This window comes from Microcebus murinus, chromosome 1, assembly GCF_040939455.1.
Source record: "Microcebus murinus isolate Inina chromosome 1, M.murinus_Inina_mat1.0, whole genome shotgun sequence".
NCBI classification, from domain to species: Eukaryota; Metazoa; Chordata; class Mammalia; order Primates; family Cheirogaleidae; genus Microcebus; species Microcebus murinus.
This window is the reverse complement of record NC_134104.1, coordinates 132,524,831-132,546,519: the sequence shown is the minus strand read 5'-3', so window position 1 is coordinate 132,546,519 and position 21,689 is coordinate 132,524,831. Positions and strand designations below refer to the sequence as shown.

The following is a 21,689-nucleotide window of genomic DNA, read 5'->3' as shown; positions in this document are numbered from 1 at the left end:
TGAAGCAAATGGAAAACTTAAAGTCATATCAAAATACTATAAAATGCCCATAAAATGTTTTAAAATAAAGTGATACCTAAAAATGGCTGGCACTTACTTAGATGTCCCCAGAAAAGTCAGTGTCTCAATTTCCAAATTGCTGTTGGGAGTAACAATCTCTGTCTTAATAGCTATTATCTGAATCGAAATACTTTGGTCAGAAACAACTGGGAAATTGGGACACATCATCAATGACTCATATAAATAAACATTAAAAACTCAATAACTTTGGTCACTCAGTCAAACAGTGATTGAGTATCTCTTCTATGCCAGACTCTCACTAGGCTCGCATGGTGCAAAACATTCCTTTGACAGGATAAGGAATCCAAGACCCAAAATGATAAAATTACTTACCCAAGTCACACAGAAAATTCAATGGTAAAGCTGGGCAAAAGCCTACAACTCATAAGTCACAATATTTGCAACAAACAATACTAGTACCTCTTGATACTTTTAACATTTTCAAGTAACCTACATTGTATTTTAATTAAAACTTATATTCATATTAGAACCACCTATCTGGAGATATACAATGTTCCAAAAAAGAAGTCCGTGAAATAAATATTTAGACTCATAAAATTATAAACAGAAGCTAAAGACTAATAAGAGTGGTAAATGCAAGAGGCCCAAATGTAAACATTATTTTATTCCTATAGCACTTTGACTTGTACTGTCATAATTTAGAAAAATAATTATGGAAAAAATAAAAGGTTCACATAATTCAGCATCTTCCTTAAGGCCTTATTCCCTCTATACAGCTTGTTAGAATCTAGTTCACTGCCACCTTCTCCCTAGTTGGTCACTATATGCTGGGTGTGGCACAATTTTGAACCAGCTTGCTTACCTGCAGATACCAGGACAACTGCTGTAAACAAACTCATTTCTTCATCACTAAGTTGGAGGGCATTTAGCTTCTCACTAAATTCAAACATAGAGTTTAGCAGATCGCCTGCTCCCATTGAGTGTAAATCATCCACACTATACTTCTTTCCACTTAAAAAGGTGACCGTACGCTCCTTTGCATCAAATAATGATGCAAATCGTACCATTAAAACCTGGAAAAAGAAAAAGACTTAAATGTGTTTGGATAAGTTTAATAGTAATACTAAAAACTAACTCAATGTTCAAGTCACTTATAAAACATCCTCCATATTGTTTAAAAACCCACCTATATTATAAAAGAAAGTTGTAAAGGAAAAACTGACTTTATTGTTACCTAGAACTACTCTGTTGAGGCAAATTCTCTACCAAAGTAATAAATGCTCCAAAAAGAACGTCAAAAGAAATTCAAGCCCCCAGTGGCAAAATATTTGAGCCCTGTGATACTATGAAACTCTATTAACAAAGATTCTGAAATGCAAACATAAAATTAAAGCAAACAATAACGTCAAGAAGTTGAAAACTGGGCCCTGGCCAAAGGCACTAAAGAAACTCTTTAGGCAACCAAGTATATCACATGGTCTCTATGCTCTAAGTAAAAATAGCACCATTTCAATGCAGCAACACTTAGAAACATCAAAACACCAAATGCAGCCAAGGCAAATGCAGCAGATGAACTCTTATTAGACTACTTCAAGAAACCATAACCCAAAGAGGCTATGCACAACAGAAAACAATCACAATCAATTAACAATTACATTGATTACCTATCATACTCCCTCTATTATACTATTAATAAATCCATGGAGAAGAGGTGAAAATATATCCCTGGCTCCCTTCTCCTATTGATCAAAGGTTCAAAGATTTGCCCCACCAAACATCAATGTCCCCCCACCACACAAAATTTCAGAGTTATGCTTTAAGTCAGGTCTGAGTAGGTCCTTCAGCAGCAATACCGAAGGCCTGGGGTCGGCTGGAAGTGAAAGACACCTAACTAGTACCAGCAGAGGCACTGAGTGTGTCCTACCACAGTTGGCAGTGATGGCTACCCAAGCCCAGGCAAAATACATCACTGCGAGAAAAGCTGGAGTAGAAAAATAACCAATGATCCTGAAGCAAGAAGATCTGAGATGGTACATAACAGATGTCTCGTATAGCCTTAAAATATTCTACAATCTCCTAAAAGACAAAGACTATATTCTATTCATCCTTCTTATTCTGTACTGTTATAGTAAACACCAGGCTAAGCTTTCAGTAGGTATCTAACATTTTGCAGAAACTGCTAAGCCCACACCTGAAAGCAACACTAGAACTTGGAGTTCATAAGCTAGAAATACAGAACACTTACATTTCAAGTCCTAAGTAACTCTGGCTTTACCTAGTCTCTTCCCAAAATCCTGAGATAATTATTCTTTTGTTGGAGGTTTCAGATTCTGGACTATAAATACTTAGAAAAAAAATGAAAACATCTACTATTACATGCTCTGCATCAGTACTCACGATAAATAAAACCCACCTCAAAAGTCCCAGCCTTTAAAAGGTTGACTTGGTCATGCTGAGAGAGATCTCTGAACCCGGGAATACGCTTTGCAAATTCCACCACTTCTTTCACTGCTGGAGTGAAGCTCATTGAAAATTCTTCCCAGATTTCATGTCCCGATTTATGAGGATCCACATACGGAGACTTACTCATTGGACAAACCTAGTATACAAAAAACAGAAACACTCTTCAATTGTAAGAGGTGGTGGTAAAGAAATGTCAAAAACGGCATCTCAGTTATCAGAAACCCCAACAAAAAATTACACCCAAACATGAGTAAAATCTACTGATATTAGCACTTTCCCCATCTGTTGCTCACCTCCCTATAGAAAGCCTCTTGGCAACCTAATTTAAACAGTAATTAACTTACCATAAAGATGTAGAGCGTAAGCAAAAATACCATCTGTAATAAGCCATCTCAAAAACCTGTTGCACAGGTTTAAGAGCTTATTTTATAACACTGCTGCCACCTTATGCTGGTATATAGTGCTTTATGGTTTTCAAAACAAATTCACACATATTTGTTTCTCAATCCTGTTAGTTATGGCAGATTATAATTTCTATTTCTTAGATACAGGAATGAGACTCTGAGAGGTTTAGTGACTTGTCCAAACACAGATAGAAGTCACCAGCCTAAGCCCAAATCCACATTTAGTTAGTATTTCAAAACTCTCTTATTTCTAAATAGGCAGAATTACAATGTTATCATTTCCAAGAGGAAAAGATAGCAAGGTGCTTCATTTTTTTTAAAAAGGTCACTGACCATTTATTTCATAAATGATGGTGTGACCACTGACTTCCATTTGTTCAATTAGGAAACACTGACTGCAGATACAAGGTGTGGCTTCTAAATGAGGAAAATAAGAAGCCAAGAAGTTATAAGAACACTAAGAAGATTATGAAATATGCACCATCTACTCTATTAGTAAAATCAGTCTTTAAATCCATACAAGATCCAGGAATTGGATAATTATAAAACCATGGAGAATATCATGAAATCAGAATCTAAATGCCCACAGATTTTTCTCTCCATAAGGCAGCCACTACACCTAACAAAATATAATGTCCATGGAATCAAATACTTGCAAGCAACAAAAAAATCTAGCATGAAGACTGAAGCAGGGTCAACTATTTTGAAAATGAAAAAAAAAGACTTTAATTACCTGGCCAGCAGAAAATACCAAGCCCTATTCAAAGGACCTCATGGTTTAAACTGGAAATGGTGCAGTACTGCTGTTTTTGATGAAATTTTGGCTGAATATGAACACTGTACTTTCATGTAGAATGTTGTATTTGATTAAAAAAAAAAAACTTGAATGATATGAATAACATCAATTCATCTCATAGGATGAAAAGTCTGAGAAAACCCTTAGAAACTAGCCTATTAAATTAAAATATTCCTAAATTTTCCAACAATAAAACATCTATGTTCTATATCCAAAGACCTTTTTGCATTATAATGGTTTTAAAAAAACCAAAAACCTCTTCCCATAGAAATCAAAGAATTTCAGACTATGACAAGCTAAAAGATCAGCCCTTTGAGAAAATCCCAAAGCTAGTAGAGTACTAATTAATCAGAATGCTGAAATTTTCAAAAGGATTTCCAAGAATTAAAGGATAATTCTGCATGAATCATATTTTAGATAAAATCCTAATCCCAATCACAATATCCATCAAATCACATGCTTGTACCTAGCACTGTGTGAAATTAGGTCATTCAACAAGTATTGTTTATTAAAACTATTTGACCTAAAATACACACAAAAACTGATTCTATAAATCTGACACCACCCCCCTCCAAGTTGGTATAGCCCCCAAATTAAAGAAAACCTTCAAAGCTTTCCTTGATACAAGGTGAGCAAAAAATTGATTTCACTATACCAGATGCATTCTCCCTCCAGTGTTGCACAGGTAACTATTCTTGTTCTCATTCTGAGAAAATCCATCTATCGGAATTCTATCACATACTCTTTGAGTATAAGCATTGGAGAAGTTCACACAATGTCCATTTGCAATACAAATGGCATGCCCATTTGGATAATGCATTATGTTCCTCCCTTTGTACTGTCCATTGAGATGCTGCTGGCTTTCACTACAGGGGAAATGGCTAAGCCCGCTGCCACAATGATCATGATTTAAGTTATATTGCTCCATGTTCTTTGGGATCCTTTCTCCTCTCTGGGGCTGCATGGTCTCAGCTGAGTTTTCACGATGCTCTTGATTATACATAAAGGTATCCTTGTGGGCTCTGGTCACCATGCCAATCACTTCTTCCTTTGCAAAATCCGAAGAGGGAGGAGGAGAGCTTTTGATGTTTTCTTGCTCCAGCTGGGGCTTGGGTCGAAGCTGCTCCTGTGCTGGTAAGGCTGTCTGTTCATGATGTTCTACTAATGTATCATTCTGCAAGTGACTACTGAACTGGCTGTTCATCATGGTCTTCATCGCACTTTGCATTTCAATTAGCATCCTCTGTTTTTCACGCTTAGGAATACGACCAAACCGAACAGCTATTGAAGAAAAATATATTTAACATCTATATTCTAAATAAGACCTGTCTGTACAAAAGAATAACACAAAATTACCTCTGATAGCTATGGCCTCTAGTCATACAAGTAAAGAATGTGTCTAAATGTCTCTGGCCCAAATTTTTCTAAATTTGCTGGTCTTGATGTACCAAAGGAAGTGGGAAGGGAGAGAAAATTTTCCATTTTTTTCCCCAAAAAAAGGTAAGGAGAAGATCTCCTGAGTATTTTGTAAGAAAAATCTAAGAAAGAAATATGAAATTAACTAATGAAAACCACAATTTGAAGCAGACCAGCATTACACAGAATCTTATTAACAAAGCTGAGGGCTTTGTTCTCAAGAAAGCATTGGGATTTGGGTACCCATACCCATTAACATTAAAGGAACCTAGTAGGTCCAATCATTCCCTGAACATCTGATCCTTGTCAATCCATTTTTATAACCTTACTCTCAAGATCTAACTATTAAATTATCAGGTCTCTTCTTTTCGGCTTCTTAAAAGAGAAAAATCTTTTTTTTGATACAGGGTCTCACTTTGTCACCCCAGCTGGAGTGCAGTGAAATCATCACAGCTCACTGCAACCTCAAACTCCTGGGATCACGCAATCCTCCTGTCTAAGCCTCCTGAGTAGCTGGGACTACAGGCATGCACCACCACATCTGGCTAATTTCTTTTTTTTTGTTTGTTTGTGTGTGTGTGTGTGTGTGTGTGTGTGTGTGTGTGTGTGTGTGTGTGTGTGTTTTCTTGTAGAGTGGGGGTCTCACTCTTGCTCAGGCTGGTCTCAAACTCCTGTCCTCAAGCAATCCTCCCATCTTGGCCTCCCAAAGTGCTAGGATTACAGGCATGAGCCACAACACCCGGCCCAGAAAATCTTAAAAAAAAAAAAAAAAATCAATGGAAATGCAGTTATTGGAAAAAAACTTGTTTGATTTTAATTAAAATCAATGAAATAAGTAAAAATGAGATCAGTTATCCTCCATTTTTTTAGAAGCTAGTCTTTGAAGGTGTCCTGTCTCTAATAAGCCTATCCCTTATTAAGGGAAATAAAAAAGCTTCTTTCTAGTCTAATATTTATACAGAGATAATAAAAATTCAACATACCCTCCCAGAAAGCCTTACTAATCTAATTGTAGCCCCTAACATGATCACTATCAAAGACAAAATGGGCCGGGCACGGTGGCTCACACAGCTCATGCCTGTAATCCTAGCACTCTGGGAGACCGGGGCAGGTGGACTGGTTGAGCTCAGGAGTTCAAGATCAGCCTGAGCAAGAGCGAGATCCCGTCTCTACTAAAAATAGAAAGAAATGACTTGGAAAGCTAAAAATATATAGAAAAAATTAGCCAGGCATGATGGCACATGCCTGTAGTCCCAGCTACTCGGGAGGCTGAGACAAAAGGATTGTTTGAGCCCAGGAGTTTGAGGTTATTGTGAGCTAGGCTGACGCCACAGCACTCTAGCCAGGGCAACAGAGTGAGATTCTGTCTCAAAAAAAGACAAAACAAATTTATTTGTGCCTCACACTTTACCTCTATTCCTTCCTTCACAAATGATTGTCAGTTTTATTCTTTTTGGGCAATCACAATATACACTATTTTTATAGCACTAGTACTTCTAGTCTATTTAAAAATTTTCAGACAACTGAAAAACAAAACATCAATTGCTGAAATCTGTTAGTCAAGAAACTCCTTATTGCAATACTCTATTTCTGTATCAGTAAGATATTAAAGTTAAGAGTAACCTAAGGGATTGCTTCGATGACCCTTCCCTAGATAAATATGAAGTTCATTCTTAGCAATTCATAATTAACTCTACTAATCTAATCCCTCCAAAAACCTTACACCCCTCTATAATGTTATTTAAAACAGAGACTATCCAAAAAAGATGTCCCTAAACAAAATAAGGAGTCAAATCTTCCAAAAATGTCATCCACAGATAATACTTGTAGTCCCACAAATTACCATAACTTTTACTTTTTAGTGGGAATGGATCATGCCAGAATTGAGGAATCATCTTTACTCCAGACCCTAATGTTTCTTTCAATCTTCCATCTCCTTTCTATGTGTTCAAAATCTGTGCCCCAAAAGCACATTATCATTTCAGGACCAAGAAAGCAAGGGAGATAATTCACATAAGAAATGGGTTCCTCAGTAATGCTAAGAAATAAAAAAGAAAGAGCCAAAGATTCCTATATCAAGAAAAACTAGATCTTTTTTTAGGAAAAAAAAGTAATCACATTGTATAGAAAAAAGTCGATCTTTTTACAAGAAGCAGAAAAAAAGTTAGGCCAAAAGCTGTTTCTGGAATAATGATGCTAAAATTTGACTTTAATGAATTTGATGTCCAACAAGGAATCAAAATGTGTTTTTTGAAATGTGCTTCACTCAAAGTACAAAAAGGCCACTGGTAACTGGCTTATAGCTCTGGTTTATGCTAAGAAATAAAAGCCAAGCTCCATATACTTTAAGAACACTCTTTAAACTGGGAACATACCATCTCTTGACATTCCAACAGAAAGACACTTTTTGAAGCGACATTGCTGACATCTGTTCCTATTCATTCTCATTATAGAACAGTTTTCATTCTTCAGGCACTTCTTGTACTGAATGTTTTGTTGAATACTTCTTCGAAAAAAACCCTAAGAACAAAGGAAGATTTCCCCATCAATTTAAGAACATCCAATTGAAGTCCTAATAAGCACTGCCCTCATACCAACTATCTAGTATATGACTAGCTACCTGGGAAATAACCTTGGCTTAAGACAGGGAAATGTAATATTGACAAACAAAGTTTAAATGGAATTGTACTGGCATAAGTACCCAACCCTACTAGCCAAGCAAAATTCTTCTTCTTTTTGGAGATCATTTGTACTTGCCTAAAGTATCCCTTGTAACAACTACACTTTACCTTGTTACCAGATCCCGCCTGCAGCCTCATTTTCCATCTCATACTTTTCATCACATACAAATTCCAAAACTCTTGAAATATAAATGCCTAATTCTTAAAAACTTTAGAAATGTGTTTAATAGCTATAATTCCCTCACTAGGCTTCTGGATTACATTAGTAGAGGTTGGTTTTTCCTCAATTATCATCTGCTAACACTGGCAAAGCCACTTATACATGCCAGATGTCCCTGGCTATGTGTCAGCAACAGGTGTGTGTTATACTACATTCCCACAGACCAGCTTTTATAATCGTAGGGAAAACTGCCCCCAAGTAGAAGGCTACAAACCGCTGTTTACTCTGCAAACAATTTAAGTACATGCTCTGTGATAGATCTTCAAAGATCCCCAATTTAACACAAAACTGTTTAACACAAAAATCCCCAGTAGAACACAAAACTCAAGAACACAATTAACAAAATTATTTTAAGTGTGTTTTCCTTGAATATCTTAACTACAGATTTCATGAACCTATATTAAGTAGTTGCAGAATATAACATTTTATATTTATTATTGTGATATTATACACTTCACTTGGATACAAGAGCTGAGCTAGACACATTTTTAAGAGTACTAAACAAATGTGTATTTTTTTTTATTTTTTATTTTTTTTTTGAGACAGAGTCTCGCTTTGTTGCCCAGGCTAGAATGAGTGCTGTGGCGTCAGCCTAGCTCACAGCAACCTCAAACTCCTGGCTCAAGCAATCCTCCTGCCTCAGCCTCCCAAGTAGCTGGGACTACAGGCATTCGCCACCATGCCCGGCTAATTTTTTGTATATATTAGTTGGCCAATTAATTTCTTTCTATTTATAGTAGAGACGGGGTCTCGCTCTTGCTCAGGCTGGTTTCGAACTCCTGACCTCAAGCAATCCGCCCGCCTCGGCCTCCCAGAGAGCTAGGATTACAGGCTTGAGCCACCGCGCCCGGCCAACAAATGTGTATTTATCAAGAATATGCAATTCTACTCATTCAGTTCGTACTTTTATTTTCTAGTTATAAAGAATGATGCCTGCCCCATAATTACTTCACACTTGTAAAAAGAAAAAGAAAAATATTTATAGAATTTTTTAAACAGTGGAAAAGTGCTACATCTATAAAAAATACTGACTAGTCTTGTGAAGTGACCTAGCCATTGAAAGCCACCGAACTCATAGTTCATTCAAAGCCACTCTAGAAAATAGTTGCTGTCCCATCATGTATATTCATCTTACCCACTGTATCCTACAAAACTAGATTCCTTCTGGCCTTAACTCAGAGAACAGCAAGAATATGTGTCTTTACCATGATAGTTTTTGATAGGAGAAAGAATTGTGCCAGATTTAAACAGAGAGAGAGAGAGAGAAAATCCCTATACATAAATAGGGAAGTAGAGACTATATCATTTAGAATTATTTGACCAACACTCTAATAGCTGTAACTATGAAATATTCAACTAAACTTAGAAATAAAATGTAGTTTTCCCAAATGCTTAATTTACATTCAAGATTATTTTACTCACTTAACATTATTTCTTAAGACATCACATTTTTACAAGTATTCCCTTCCCGGTACCTAACATGTCAGAATTTCAAAGTATCTTGATGAGACCTAATTCAAAGCTTGGCTTATAAGTTCCAACAAGGCAAGAGTGGTACCTGGTCTGTTTTGCTCCTTGCTGTTTCCCTACTGCCTAGAACTGTGCCTGGCACATGGATGAGTAAGTATGTGGTGCACGTGGTTTCATACCGTAAGTACATTTAATTGAGATGGCAAATTTATTTTGATCAAAATCTAACAGAAAAACGGAATACTCTGAATTAAGAATATTTTTCAAAACAAGTTATGTTTATACACTACATAAAATGCTTAAAACTTAAGAAAAGACTTCTCTCTCCCTCCCAGATTATCAATTGTGGAAATTAGTAAACCTAACGCCAACTTCTTTAATCTCAAAACCAGTAGCTGAAAGAAACAAAAACATGCTTTACCTTACAGCCTTCGCATGCATGAACGCCGTAGTGGAATCCTGATGCCACATCCCCACAGACTTTACACAGCAGAACCATGCCACTAAATTCTAGGGCACAAACAGACATGACATGAAAAGCTGGAACTGTCTGTTTTCCTTCCAATTGAATATTTTATTTCATTCAGCTTGCAAGTGATTTAAAAAGATACTACTTTTATAATATAAAAGAAAAATCTTTACACCAAACTAACAAATCAAAGGTAATCACAGTTTTCTTTTAAACACAGCTTATGGCACTGCCAAAAATAGCTCACAGGGCTGGTTTTCCTGATAATTTTAAACTGAAATTTTGTAAATTTAGTTACTTTATACCAGATATGCAATGAGAACTAAGAAAACAATCCTTCTGGAGAAGACTTAAGAATTCAGGCAGAGAAATCAATCAATGAAAAGTGCAAACAGATGTCTCTACAGGCTGTTATTAGTTCAATTCACATACTAGACCCAGATAGGTCCCATCTCTTCCTCACCCTCCCCTATACCAGTCCTTGTTATTAAAAACTTCCACACTCAGGAGTCCAATGCCCACTACTCATTTGATTATCCCAATCCTATTTGGTGTCCTAATCTCAAATTTCATGAAAAGTAAATTCCTTCCCACAATGAGCAGTGCTATGAACAAGATTCAGTACCAGCAGTCCAGAAGAAAAGTTAACTGTGAAAATGTGGTAAAAGGAGGTATCCTAAGGAGGTCAGGCAGAATATGTAATCGTACATGTTGCTCTGAGGCAAGAATCAATTATGTCAGCCCCAGGCTATAACTTCTAAAATCATCACTGATTTCTTCCCTAGCTACTGATCTATGATTACCCAGAGGGAGTGAAAATTATACCTAAAAATATAATGCCCCCCCCCAAATGAAAAGTTGATAAAATAAGTCACATCTAAAATTAATGGCAGCAACTGTTAGAAAACCAAACTTACTTGTCACACCACTATGGCTCTTCGTCATCCCAGGTGCACTCGATTTGCTTGTTTTCATAGAACAATCTATTCGATCATTCTTCAAGATGCCTTCAATATTAGAGAGATCACCATTCTTGGGATTACCATTCGTATCAGAATTGGAGCTATTTGGAGAAGATGGAACAGACGAGGAGGAGGACTGGAAACTATTCTCAGAACCATCACTGTGACAAGAGGCAGGGCTAGAGGCTGAGCTGGAAGAACTGATATAGGCAATCACACCTCCTAGAAAATGGGGAAATCAGATCATTAGATACAAGATAATATGCATTTTTTATTTTTGCAAATCTCAGCAGTAAAGCCATCATCTTTAGAAACACACTACTGAGAGCTTAGTACAGAAAGGGTAAAAAAAAGAAAAGAAAAGAAAAAAAAAAGAAATAGGCTACTGGTATTAAATGTTTGTTTACACCAAGAGTAAAAAGTAACATTTCTTATTATTCTTCCTGCTTCCACAAAGTTCAAAGCATGTATAACTCCTACTGATTTAAAAGGTGATTAAATCACTGGCTTGGTTATTCTGAGCACATGAGGATCCAAACCTAAAGCTTTTTATTTTCTAATCTTTTCCTAAAAGGATTGAAACACATTCCTGAGTGACTTCATAGTTTAGAGGAAACAAACTGTTTTGGCTGTGAAAAAAACTGGTTCTGGTCTTCTTTTTACCACCTTCATCATACCTTTATCAGAAACAAGCCTAGAAACAAGTTCATCATTTGTCTCCCCTAGCACTCGGCTAAAATACAGGTTAATCAAGAACAGATGTAACATTTGGAACTCAGGATAATTTATCTCAAAATGGGGAACCTTTCATAGCCATTATTTCCACGCCTTTCTGTTCTGATGTTCTCTGAAGGCTTCTATGACAATACGCTAGTGCTCAGCTCCATACACTTCCTTTTCCACCCCAGTCTGCCTTAGACTTGCAGGCACACTCATCTCTAAGCAGCTCTTAAGGAATCAGACTCACTACTTGTTCTTCTGACTCACTCTTTATAGACGTTAAAGAAACTGGGAAGGAAGAACACATGCTGTAAGAGAATAACAGTAAGGCTAAAGCTAATTCCCTTTTCACAGGACTACTCTCAAAATACAATTCACAACTTTACCAATATAACCTCCACAACCTCTCTGAAAACTTGTCTTGACCTCTTAAAAACTGTAAACTTCCCAGGTTAAGAAACATCAGTTAAAATTATTCTCAGGATATAATTTTAAACTTCTTTCTTCAAATAGATAAAATGTTCTAAAGAGAAACCTCTTGGCCAAATATATTATTTTTCCAAATCCCAGGCCAAAAAATTCTCATCCTCTCTGCCAAGGTCTACTGTGATTTCATTTCTTCTTCCCTCCATCATCAACAAACATTTATTGGCTTTTCAGTGTGCATTATATACAGAAGTTAATTATATCTCTTCCATCACTGTCCTGAACTCTTATTTACACCTACTATTTGCCTGTTTCCATCTATTTCTCTCTGCACCTAGGTGCAGAGTGTCTCTTATCTCTGTACATGCATTACAGGTAATAAGCCTGCCATACATACTTTTTAAGACCTACTCCTCTGCATTGTGAACCTCACATCTAATAACACAGATTCCAAGTAGTATAAAATATAAAACATTACTAGAAAGCCCCAAGTAAAACAGGCATCATGTTTCTGACAACAATCTAGATAACTATACTTAGCAGTAAGTGGACAATTTTGCACCTTCCAAAGTGACAAATGCAATTTAAGCATTTACTCTGAAATAACAACTTCCTCTGGCCAGGTGCAGTGGCTCACACCTGTAATCCTAACACTGTGAGAGGCCAAAGCAGGAGGATCACTGGAGGCCAGGAGTCCAAGATCAGCCTGAGCAACATAGTGAGACCCCACATCTACAGGCTGGCACATGCCTGTAGTCCCAGCTACTAAGGAGGCAGAGGCAGGAGGACCACTTGAGCCCAGGAGTTTGAGGTTGCTGTGAGTTATAATGAAGCCACTGTACTCTAGCCCAGGCAACAGAGCAAGACCCTGTCTCCAAAAAAACCTTCCTCAGCTCAAGAGAAATGATTTCCTAATCTATTTTTTATTTAAAGAAGATGCATACTTTAGCAATCATTTTTCAACAAAACCACACAGCAAAATGCTAAGGCCAAAACAATCTGCAAAAATAGAAAAGACATTCGCTCTGCCTTTTTTTCCCCACAGGAAAGAAAAAAGAGGCAGAGAAATGTTAAACCACATCTAGTCTGTCATGTGGAAATTAGATGCCAGGTATGTATTTCAGCACCAATTATATATTGAGGCTGGGAAACCCTGAGAAGTAAAACACAATCACAACTCTCAAGGGCTTTGAATACAACCCAGAAGAAAAGAGAAAATAGGTGCCTACTATACCAAGAAACACACAATGTGTTGTTCATCACACACAAACTTAATATGAATGAACTCAACTATATGCACCTGCTTTTGAAAGACAAAAAATATCAATAATGTGGTCAATTCCATCTATTATTTTATTCATGAAGCATATGTCTGGTATCAATCTTGAGGTTGGAGGTGTGAATCTGCTCTTCCTACAGTTAGACCCATTTACACCCACCAGAATGAAGCTAGAGCTTTACAATTAATAAAATATTTTTCCTGCAATGTGGTCCCTAAATACAAACCAACCATTCTCAAAGTGTGGTCCCTGCCTTGGGGAATCAGCATCACCTGAAATCTGTTAGAAATGCAAATTCTCAGGCCCTACTGCATGTCTACTTCATCAGAAACTTTAATAAACTCTCTTGGTGATTCTGATACACATTAAAGTTTGAGGAACACTGCCACAAGCCAACCACTTCATCTGTGCTCAATGGAAGTCAAAGTGATCAAGGACAGTTTTCATCTACTACTGATTTTAAAATTTAAAACCTCCTATATTTTGAACACAAGCTTCCCAACTTTATTTTTATCATCCAGAGAAATTATGTACATATATCACAAAACTAGCTGGTGCTATTTCAAAATACATGTTTCCAAGGCCCTGCCCAGACTGGAGAAGGCATCCTCAGGAACATCCTTTTTTTTTTTTTTTTTTTTTTTTAGACAGGGTCTCATTCTGTTCCCAGACTGGAGTGCTGTGGTGTCATCATAGCTCATGGCAACCTCAAACTCCTGGGCTCAAGCCATCCTCCTGTCTTATCCTTCCAAGTAGCTAGGACTACAGGCACATGCCACCACATGGGCTAATGTTTTAAATTATTTTTTGTAAAGACAAGGTCTCGCTATGTTGCCCAGGCTGGTCTCAAACTACTGGCCTCAACCAATTTCCTCTCAATATGCTCAGACTACAGGTGTGAGCCACTGTGCCCAGCCCAAGGAATATCCATTTTTAACAAGCTCCCCAGGCAATTCTTTGCACAATGAAATTATAAGATGGCTGCAATCAGTGAATTCCAAAATTGGCCCATAGTTTTAAAGGTTGATGTTTTCATTGACACAACTGCCTGAATTTTCATACCCTGCAAATCTAAAGAGAAACCATTTTAACCTATAAACCTATTTAATGTCATGTTACTGATTAAAACCATTATGCTGTCTTTTATAAAACGTCAGAGATCTGAAGTTCATTTGAGAAACTCCAGGTATTAACAAAGTGCTACTTTTTTCACACGTGTTTCCACTCAGAATAGGATACTTTGCAAAGTCAAATAGTATTCTTAGTCCTTAATGAACTCACAAAGGAAGGTCTCACAGCTATTTGTCTTTTCTAAAGTAGTGCCTTATGTACTAAATTCACACCTAACATCTCAGAAGGATAAAAAATGAGAAAGTGATGTCTTTCCTTGGATGTAAGACTTTCCTAAAGCCAGCATTTTGAGTCACTTTTATTCACAAGATCTTCTGACTGCCTTATCTTAGAAAAAAACTTTTAGAAATCAGAGCTATTCAGATGGCTTAAGAACTGCTTAAAAGCACTGACTGGGCAATGGAATGTATTGTAATTACCCAGAAAACAACTTTCTTTGCAAGAGCTCAAAAATAAACTCTAAGAAAAATTACAGGGCTATTATCAATCCAGGTAAGATTCAATTCCTATCTTTAGAGATTTCAAACATGTGTGCCAGGCACCACAGAATAAGGATGACCCATCTAGAAGCAGCTGCAGCAAGATATTCAAGCAAGATATTCAATACTGATTCAGTTGTCTTAGTATACACTCTTGCTACTAGGCACCAATCTACCAACCTGACTGTTAGCAACCATGTGGGTTAAATTTTAATTTCAATTGCCTAGAAGGTAGGGAGCACATCCAGTAGTTCCTCAATCCAGTGAAGAAAACAAAGTGAAACTACATGTCATCAAGTACCTGCAGGATGCCAAGAATAAAATGACACAATTTCACATCACATTTCATTCTCAAAAGAACCCCGTGAATTAACTTTCATTAACTCATTTTTATAAATGAGAAATTCAGGGCTCAGAGAGGGTAATACATCAACTAAGTGGCAAGGCCAGAGTTGAAAGTTAAGACTGTCCAATTCCAGAGTACAAACTATTATTACTTTCTTTTTTTTTTTTTTTTTGAGACAGAGTCTCACTCTGTCACCCAAGCGAAAGTACAGTGGCGTCATCATAGCTCACTGCAACCTCAAAATCCTAGGCTCAAGTGATCCTCCTGCCTCAGCCTCCCAAGCAGCTAGCAGCTGAGACTACAGGTAGGTGCCACAACCACCAGCTAATATATATATATATATATATTTTTTTTTTTTTTGGTAGAGACAGGGTTTCACTCTTGCTCAGGCTGGTCTCTAACTCCTGAGCTCAAGCAATCCTTCCGCCTTGGCCTCCGAGAGTACTAGGGTTACAGGCATGAGCCACCACACCCAGCCCAAACTATTATTTCTTAGTGAGACAACTTGGGCAAGCAAGTCACTTTCAATCTCTCTAAGCCTGAGTCATCTTCAATAAAACGGAGTATCTGCCAGAGTTATTACAAAGATTGAAATGAAATGGTGTTCATAAAAGAGATTATTCAAGTGCTTTTTGCACGCACAGTTTTTGATGATAAAGCAAAAAAGGTAAAATCCCCAAACCAGCAAGTCCCAACACCTCCAGAAACAGGCAGAATGTACTTCTTAGATGCCTTGAGCTAAAATTAGATGAGGCAGAGTCTTCTCTATTTTTAGTTGAAAGGCACCCTGGAGCTGGGCCAGGTTCCCAGGCTAGGGCTTACCCAGTGGTCAACTTCAGACAAGCCAGATATCAATATGCACTGCTGGGAAGCATTTATTGTTCCTGCATATACTGGGGTCTTATTACCCCTTTTCTAGGATTGTCTGTCATTAAAACCCTCCCACTCTCAATGCCCACCATCCTGGAAAGTATGCCTGACTTCAAATGGACAAATCCAAGTCATGACTGTACTTTTTTGCCTTGTGACTTAGAACAAAACATTTTACCACCAAAGAGCTTTAGTTTCCTCATTTTAGAAGTGGGTTATTGGCCGGGCGCAGGGGCTCACGCCTGTAATCCTAGCACTTTGGGAGGCCAAGGCGGGCGGATTGCTTGAGGTCAGGAATTCGAAACCAGCCTGAGCAAGAGCGAGACCCCATCTCTACTATAAATAGAAAGAAATTAATTGCCCAACTAATATATATATGGAAAAATTAGCCAGGCATGGTGGCACATGCCTGTAGTCCCAGCTACTTGGGAGGCCGAGACAGTAGGATTGCTTGAGCCCAGGAGTTTGAGCTCGCTGTGAGCGAGGCTGATGCCACGCACTCATTCTAGCCTGGGCAACAAAGTAAGACTCTGTATCAAAAAAAAAAAAAAATTAAAAAAAAAAAGAAGTGGGTTATTAATAATTCCTGCTCACAGGGTGGTATAGATCTAATTGAAGCACTAAACTTCTAATTTGTGTCCTGGGTGTCAGGGCTCCAGAGAACAGTATGGTCCCTTTCCTAAAGAGCCTTATAGTCCACCCAGGTAAATACCTGCTAATGTGACCAATGTTTCACACAAACGACTGTGAACTGCTGAGGACCACACTAAAGAAGGCAGAGATCAAGAGGGGCAAACACAGCCAAAGTAAAGATATCTAAGCGGGGTCTTGAACAATGTGTAAATTATGAAATGAGGTATCATGTAAGAATTTATATTTTTTTAAGTGGGGTGATAAAAAATCCAGTGTCTGAAAGAAAACCAATTTGACTGGCAACAATATTGAAAAAGAGAGGAATAATGAAATTAGGAGGCTCTGCAGATGCATGTCCTTTTCCACCTGCTATGACCTATGCCACTGCAATTGGATCCATGCACTATCTCCTTCACCCCCAAGAAGATGGGACTACCAAGTTGTGCACAAACCTTCAATAGTTATGTAGGCTAAACTCCATTACAGCATAGTAGTTAACAGTTTGTACTCCCCGAGAGAGGACTTCATGAATTCAAATTCTGGCTCTACCACTTGCCTGGGTAATTTACCTAATTTCAATTTACTAAGCCCCTCACCTTTAAGATGGTATATCTTCCTTCACAGAATTAATGTAAGGAATCCATGTAAATGGCTCGGCATATAGCGAGTGCTCAACAGATACTGGTGATTATTATTTTGCCATCAGTAAACTGGAAGAGTTCAATCAGAATAGTTCAAACAAAACTAACTATCCCTATACTCTCTTCTTTCTCTCACTTCTCTGTACATTATTTGCACACTATCTTTTGGATCCCTTAACCCTACTGACTAGTCATGCGACTTCCTACTTCACTTACAATTCTTCCCATTATCTTGCTGTTTCTCCCCCCACCCCAAGTGACGATTTCTTTGCCCTTATATCTCTCTGATTTTTTTTTCAAGTTTAAAATAACATAGAATACAGATTTGTAGAGATAAAGATAGACTGTGTAGGAATGTTTTCCTATTTTTTAAAATGTGACTTACATCCATGGTTATGTATGGGCAATGAAGATAGACTGTGTAGGAATGTTTTCCTATTTTTTAAAATGTGACTTACATCCATGGTTATGTATGGGCAATGAGTTATATTTTACTTCAAAAAAAAAAAAAAACTTGGTATACTCAATCAAAATCTTTCTGTGACAAAAATGTATAGAGTCAACTTCTCCTACCACTTCAGTATTTCACATCTGTATTAGTCATGGAGAGTGCAGACAGTGTGCCATAAATTATAGGGCAGTAAGATTAAATGACCACTGGTTGAATGTGTATCAACTGATATCAACCTAGAGGGAAGGGCAGATGTGTGCCACACAACGCTGAACCTGACCCCACCCTGATCAATGTTTACAACAATCTGAAGGAAGGGAAAGGGAATACTTACTAAAAGTCCCTCTTACAGATGGACAAATTGTTTTTTGTTGTTGTTGTTGTTTTTGAGACAGAGTCTCACTTTGTTGCCCAAGCTAGAGTGAGTGCCGTGGTGTCAGCCTAGCTCACAGCAACCTCAAACTCCTGGGCTCCAGCAATCCTACTGCCTCAACCTCCCAAGTAGCTGGGACCACAGGCATGCGTCACCATGCCCAGCTAATTTTTTCTATATATATTAGCTGGCCAATTAATGTCTTTCTATTTATAGTAGAGACAGGTCTCGCTCTTGCTCAGGCTGGAACTCCTGACCTCTAGCAATCCGCCCGCCTTGGCCTCCCAGAGTGCTAGGATTACAGGTGTGAGCCACCGCACCCGGACTGGACAAATTGTTAATATACTAGGTAACAGCTTGTTACAACACTGAACTTGGAGCCAAACAAGAGAAAACTTAAGAAAAATAATTGCAAAGGCCTACACTTCAAGTCAAGCAATTATCTGCTCAATGAATGAAACCTAGCTTCAAAATAGTTCATAATAAAGGTCCTAGCTGACTGCAAGGTTATTGTGAGTCAGCAAAGCAATGTGCCAAAAAAAATAAGCCTGCTCATTTGTAGCAGGATCCAAAACAGAGAGGGCAACTTGGAACTTGGTCATTGTCCAACCACTTCCTCAGGGGCCTGTTATGTCACTTCTGGGTGCTATATCCCAAAGGGCAACCAGGATGATGAATGATCGTAGAAAACACGACCAAGCAAGGGAGAACCATAATTGGAAGAATTGAGCGGGCCAAGGATGGGCACTGTCAACCGGAGGAATTTTTATAATTTCTAACTCCAAAGACAAGATTAAGATCAGTGATCAGGTTCCAGGAAGGCTCAAACCAGAAAAAACTTCCTACCCACCTGAGCCAGCCCTTATGAAGATGCAAAACTGGAAGAATTTATGATAAAGGCTGAGTTGTAAGAGGTTGAACCTGATAACCTCTAAATTCCTCTTATGTGAACGTTTAATTCTACGATAGACTTACTGAATTTTTAAAAATATCCTTAAAGGATAAGCAGGCACATTAGGTAATTAGAACACAATTAGAAAATGACTTTTATTTTTACTAGTGGTCTAAAATTCACAACACACTTGTCATCAAGGCATGATTCGTAGAGGCACATATATTTAAAAAAAAAATAACAAAAACCGGCTGCTTCTGCAACCTCCTGTGTGTAAGGGCCATCATTTGACAAAAGGAGGAAAGGGAGCACAGTATTGCCCTGGGGTCATGTGACAGAAAATTTAACGAGAGAAAGATTAAAAGCCAAATTCTCTTAATCAAGTTCAGGAAGAGTTAAGGACTCAAAGGATTGAAACATTTTAATTTACATGAAGAACGGCCAGTCTTATATAAGGCCTCCCAGTCACCTGTGATCACCTGAGTCATCTAGACCTTACGTGAGCTGAATGATTGCTACGGGTGTGACCCGTTTACAGTAAAACCCCAGCCCGAGGGGATTTTCGAGCTGTTTTTAAGACCGTGGGTGTCTAAGACAGGTCGTGTCCTAGAGGAAACATTTTTTTCTGTGAATAGTGAGGCGGCACCCTAACAAGGGCGGGTGTCATCCAGTCTGAGGGACACCGTTCCAGATCTAAGCGCCTCAGGGGCTCCTTCCAGGGTCTCCCTTTAGGGAAGCCCCAGGCCTCCCTCCAGACGCCACCATGGGCCTGCGGCGAGCCCTCGCCCCGCACTTCCTCCTCAGGCTCCCCAAGGTATGAAGCTGCCAGCGTCACTAGACGCCGGGCGACCCAGGGTCCGCACCTCCGGGGGTGACCTCGCGGCCGCGCGGGCACTGCGGCTCAGAGCCCGCTCCAGGGCCGCCCCGCCGCGGGGGTCCAGCGGGCGCGCACGCGCGGCCTCCTCCGCAGTGTGCAACCCCGCGGGGGAGGAGGGAATCGCTGCCACGTCACAGCCCGGAGGGTTCCAAAGGGGCGGGGCCTCCCGGGGAGCTGCGGCGCTCCCAGCCGGCGCGCGCGCGCGCGACCCCGCCCCCACGTGTCCCTGCGGCCCCGGGGAATGTGGGTCAGGGAGCCGAGCGGCCTCACGTGTCCCCGCCCGCTGCCGCCGCCTCAGCGATCATTATGTAATGCCGCGTCACGCGCCAGCCCAGCCAACCGGCGCCCGCGCGCCGCCGAACGTAAACACAGCGCGCACGTGGCTCGCGCGGCCGGGCCATGTGAGGGGGGGGCCGGGCCGGGTGCCGCCGGGCCGCGCTGCGGCTTTGCAGGGAGTCGGGAGGGCGGGCGCGGGGCGGCCCAGGGGGCGACGGGAACCGGGCCCGAGGCGGACAAACACCGCGCAGCAACCCACCCTGCCCCGCGGAGCCTGGGGACACCCCCTGCCACCGCCCTCCCGAGTGCCCCAGCGGGCTCCGAGCGCCCCCTCGGCCGTCCCCCCATCCGCCGCAGTCTGGCTCTTACCCGCATTCACCTCCATGGTGCCCTCGGGCAGGGGGCCGAGGCCACCCGCTTCCCGCAGAGGGGGCAGCGCCGCCGCCGCTGCCTCAGCGCCGCGCCGCCCCGGGCTGGAAGCAGCTGTGGTCGCCGGGCCCCCTCATGGGCAGGGCAGGCGGGGCGCCCGGGACCCGGGCCCTGCAGCCGGAAGGCGGGCTGCAGTGAGCGAGGATGGCGGGGCGGGCGAGCGGCTCTCCTCGCGGGGTCCCTGACAACAAAAGCGGCGGCGCGGCGGCTTCCTGCAGCCAGCGCACCGCGGCGGCGAGGGCGGCTGACGGGGAGGGCAGCGCGACCATGTGACCCGCGCACACACCCCCTCCCTCCGCCCGCCCCTCGGCCGGCCGCTGCGGCGACTCCGCCCATCCCCGCCGCTCCCCTCCCTCCGCGTCTCCCCCTCCTGTTTCCTTCCTCGGCTTGTCGCGTCTCCCCTTCCCCCTCTCCGAGCCCCTCCACTTCCTCCCTTTTCCCTTCCACACCCTACACCTCCTTTTCTCCCTTCCTCCACTTTCCCCTCCTCCCTGCTGCCCTTCCCGCCTCGGACCCGGAGCCTCCCCCACCCCGCTCCCTTGGCTTGCCCGCCCCCTCTCTGCACCTAGCGACTCCTCAGGTCACCTCGGGTGGCTACCGAGGACCGCCCCGTGGCGCCGAGCGGGCGTGCTTTCCAGGACCCGGGCGGCCTGGGCCAGCTTGTTCAACCCCTGACCTCCCGCCCTCAAAACCCTGGACTCTGAGGACACAGACCCTTTCCCTTTCCTCTGCACCCTGGGTGATTTCACCCAATCACATTACTTAAATAGTCCTGTGTTCCGAAGATTCTCAAATTTACTATTTCAAGCCAAGACCTCTCCTCAGAGCTCCAGATTCCTAAATCATGCAGCCTGTTTAGTTATATCCCCTTGCTTCTGAAATTTAAGTCAAAAGAAAAAAGTGGGAACAAATAAGTGTGCTGGGGTGAATTCATAGGGAAGTGCATTGATGTCTGCGATTTAA

At 40.7% G+C, this 21,689-nt stretch overlaps 1 protein-coding gene across 1 annotated transcript in view; it reads right to left on the bottom strand.

Moving 5' to 3' along the window:
* The window catches only part of NR1D2 (nuclear receptor subfamily 1 group D member 2), a 32,679-nt gene extending 11,704 nt beyond the window's left edge, over nt 1-20,975 (bottom strand). The window contains exons 1-7 of the mRNA XM_012745334.3: nt 20,667-20,975; nt 10,858-11,124; nt 9,893-9,981; nt 7,476-7,620; nt 4,340-4,965; nt 2,435-2,620; nt 884-1,094 (exon numbers count right to left, since the gene is read on the bottom strand). Of these exons, the coding sequence (XP_012600788.1) occupies nt 884-1,094; nt 2,435-2,620; nt 4,340-4,965; nt 7,476-7,620; nt 9,893-9,981; nt 10,858-11,124; nt 20,667-20,682 (1,540 nt within the window). The 5' untranslated portion in view covers nt 20,683-20,975. The remainder of the gene's footprint in view (nt 1-883; nt 1,095-2,434; nt 2,621-4,339; nt 4,966-7,475; nt 7,621-9,892; nt 9,982-10,857; nt 11,125-20,666) is intronic.
* Nucleotides 20,976-21,689: the final 714 nt, after the last annotated feature.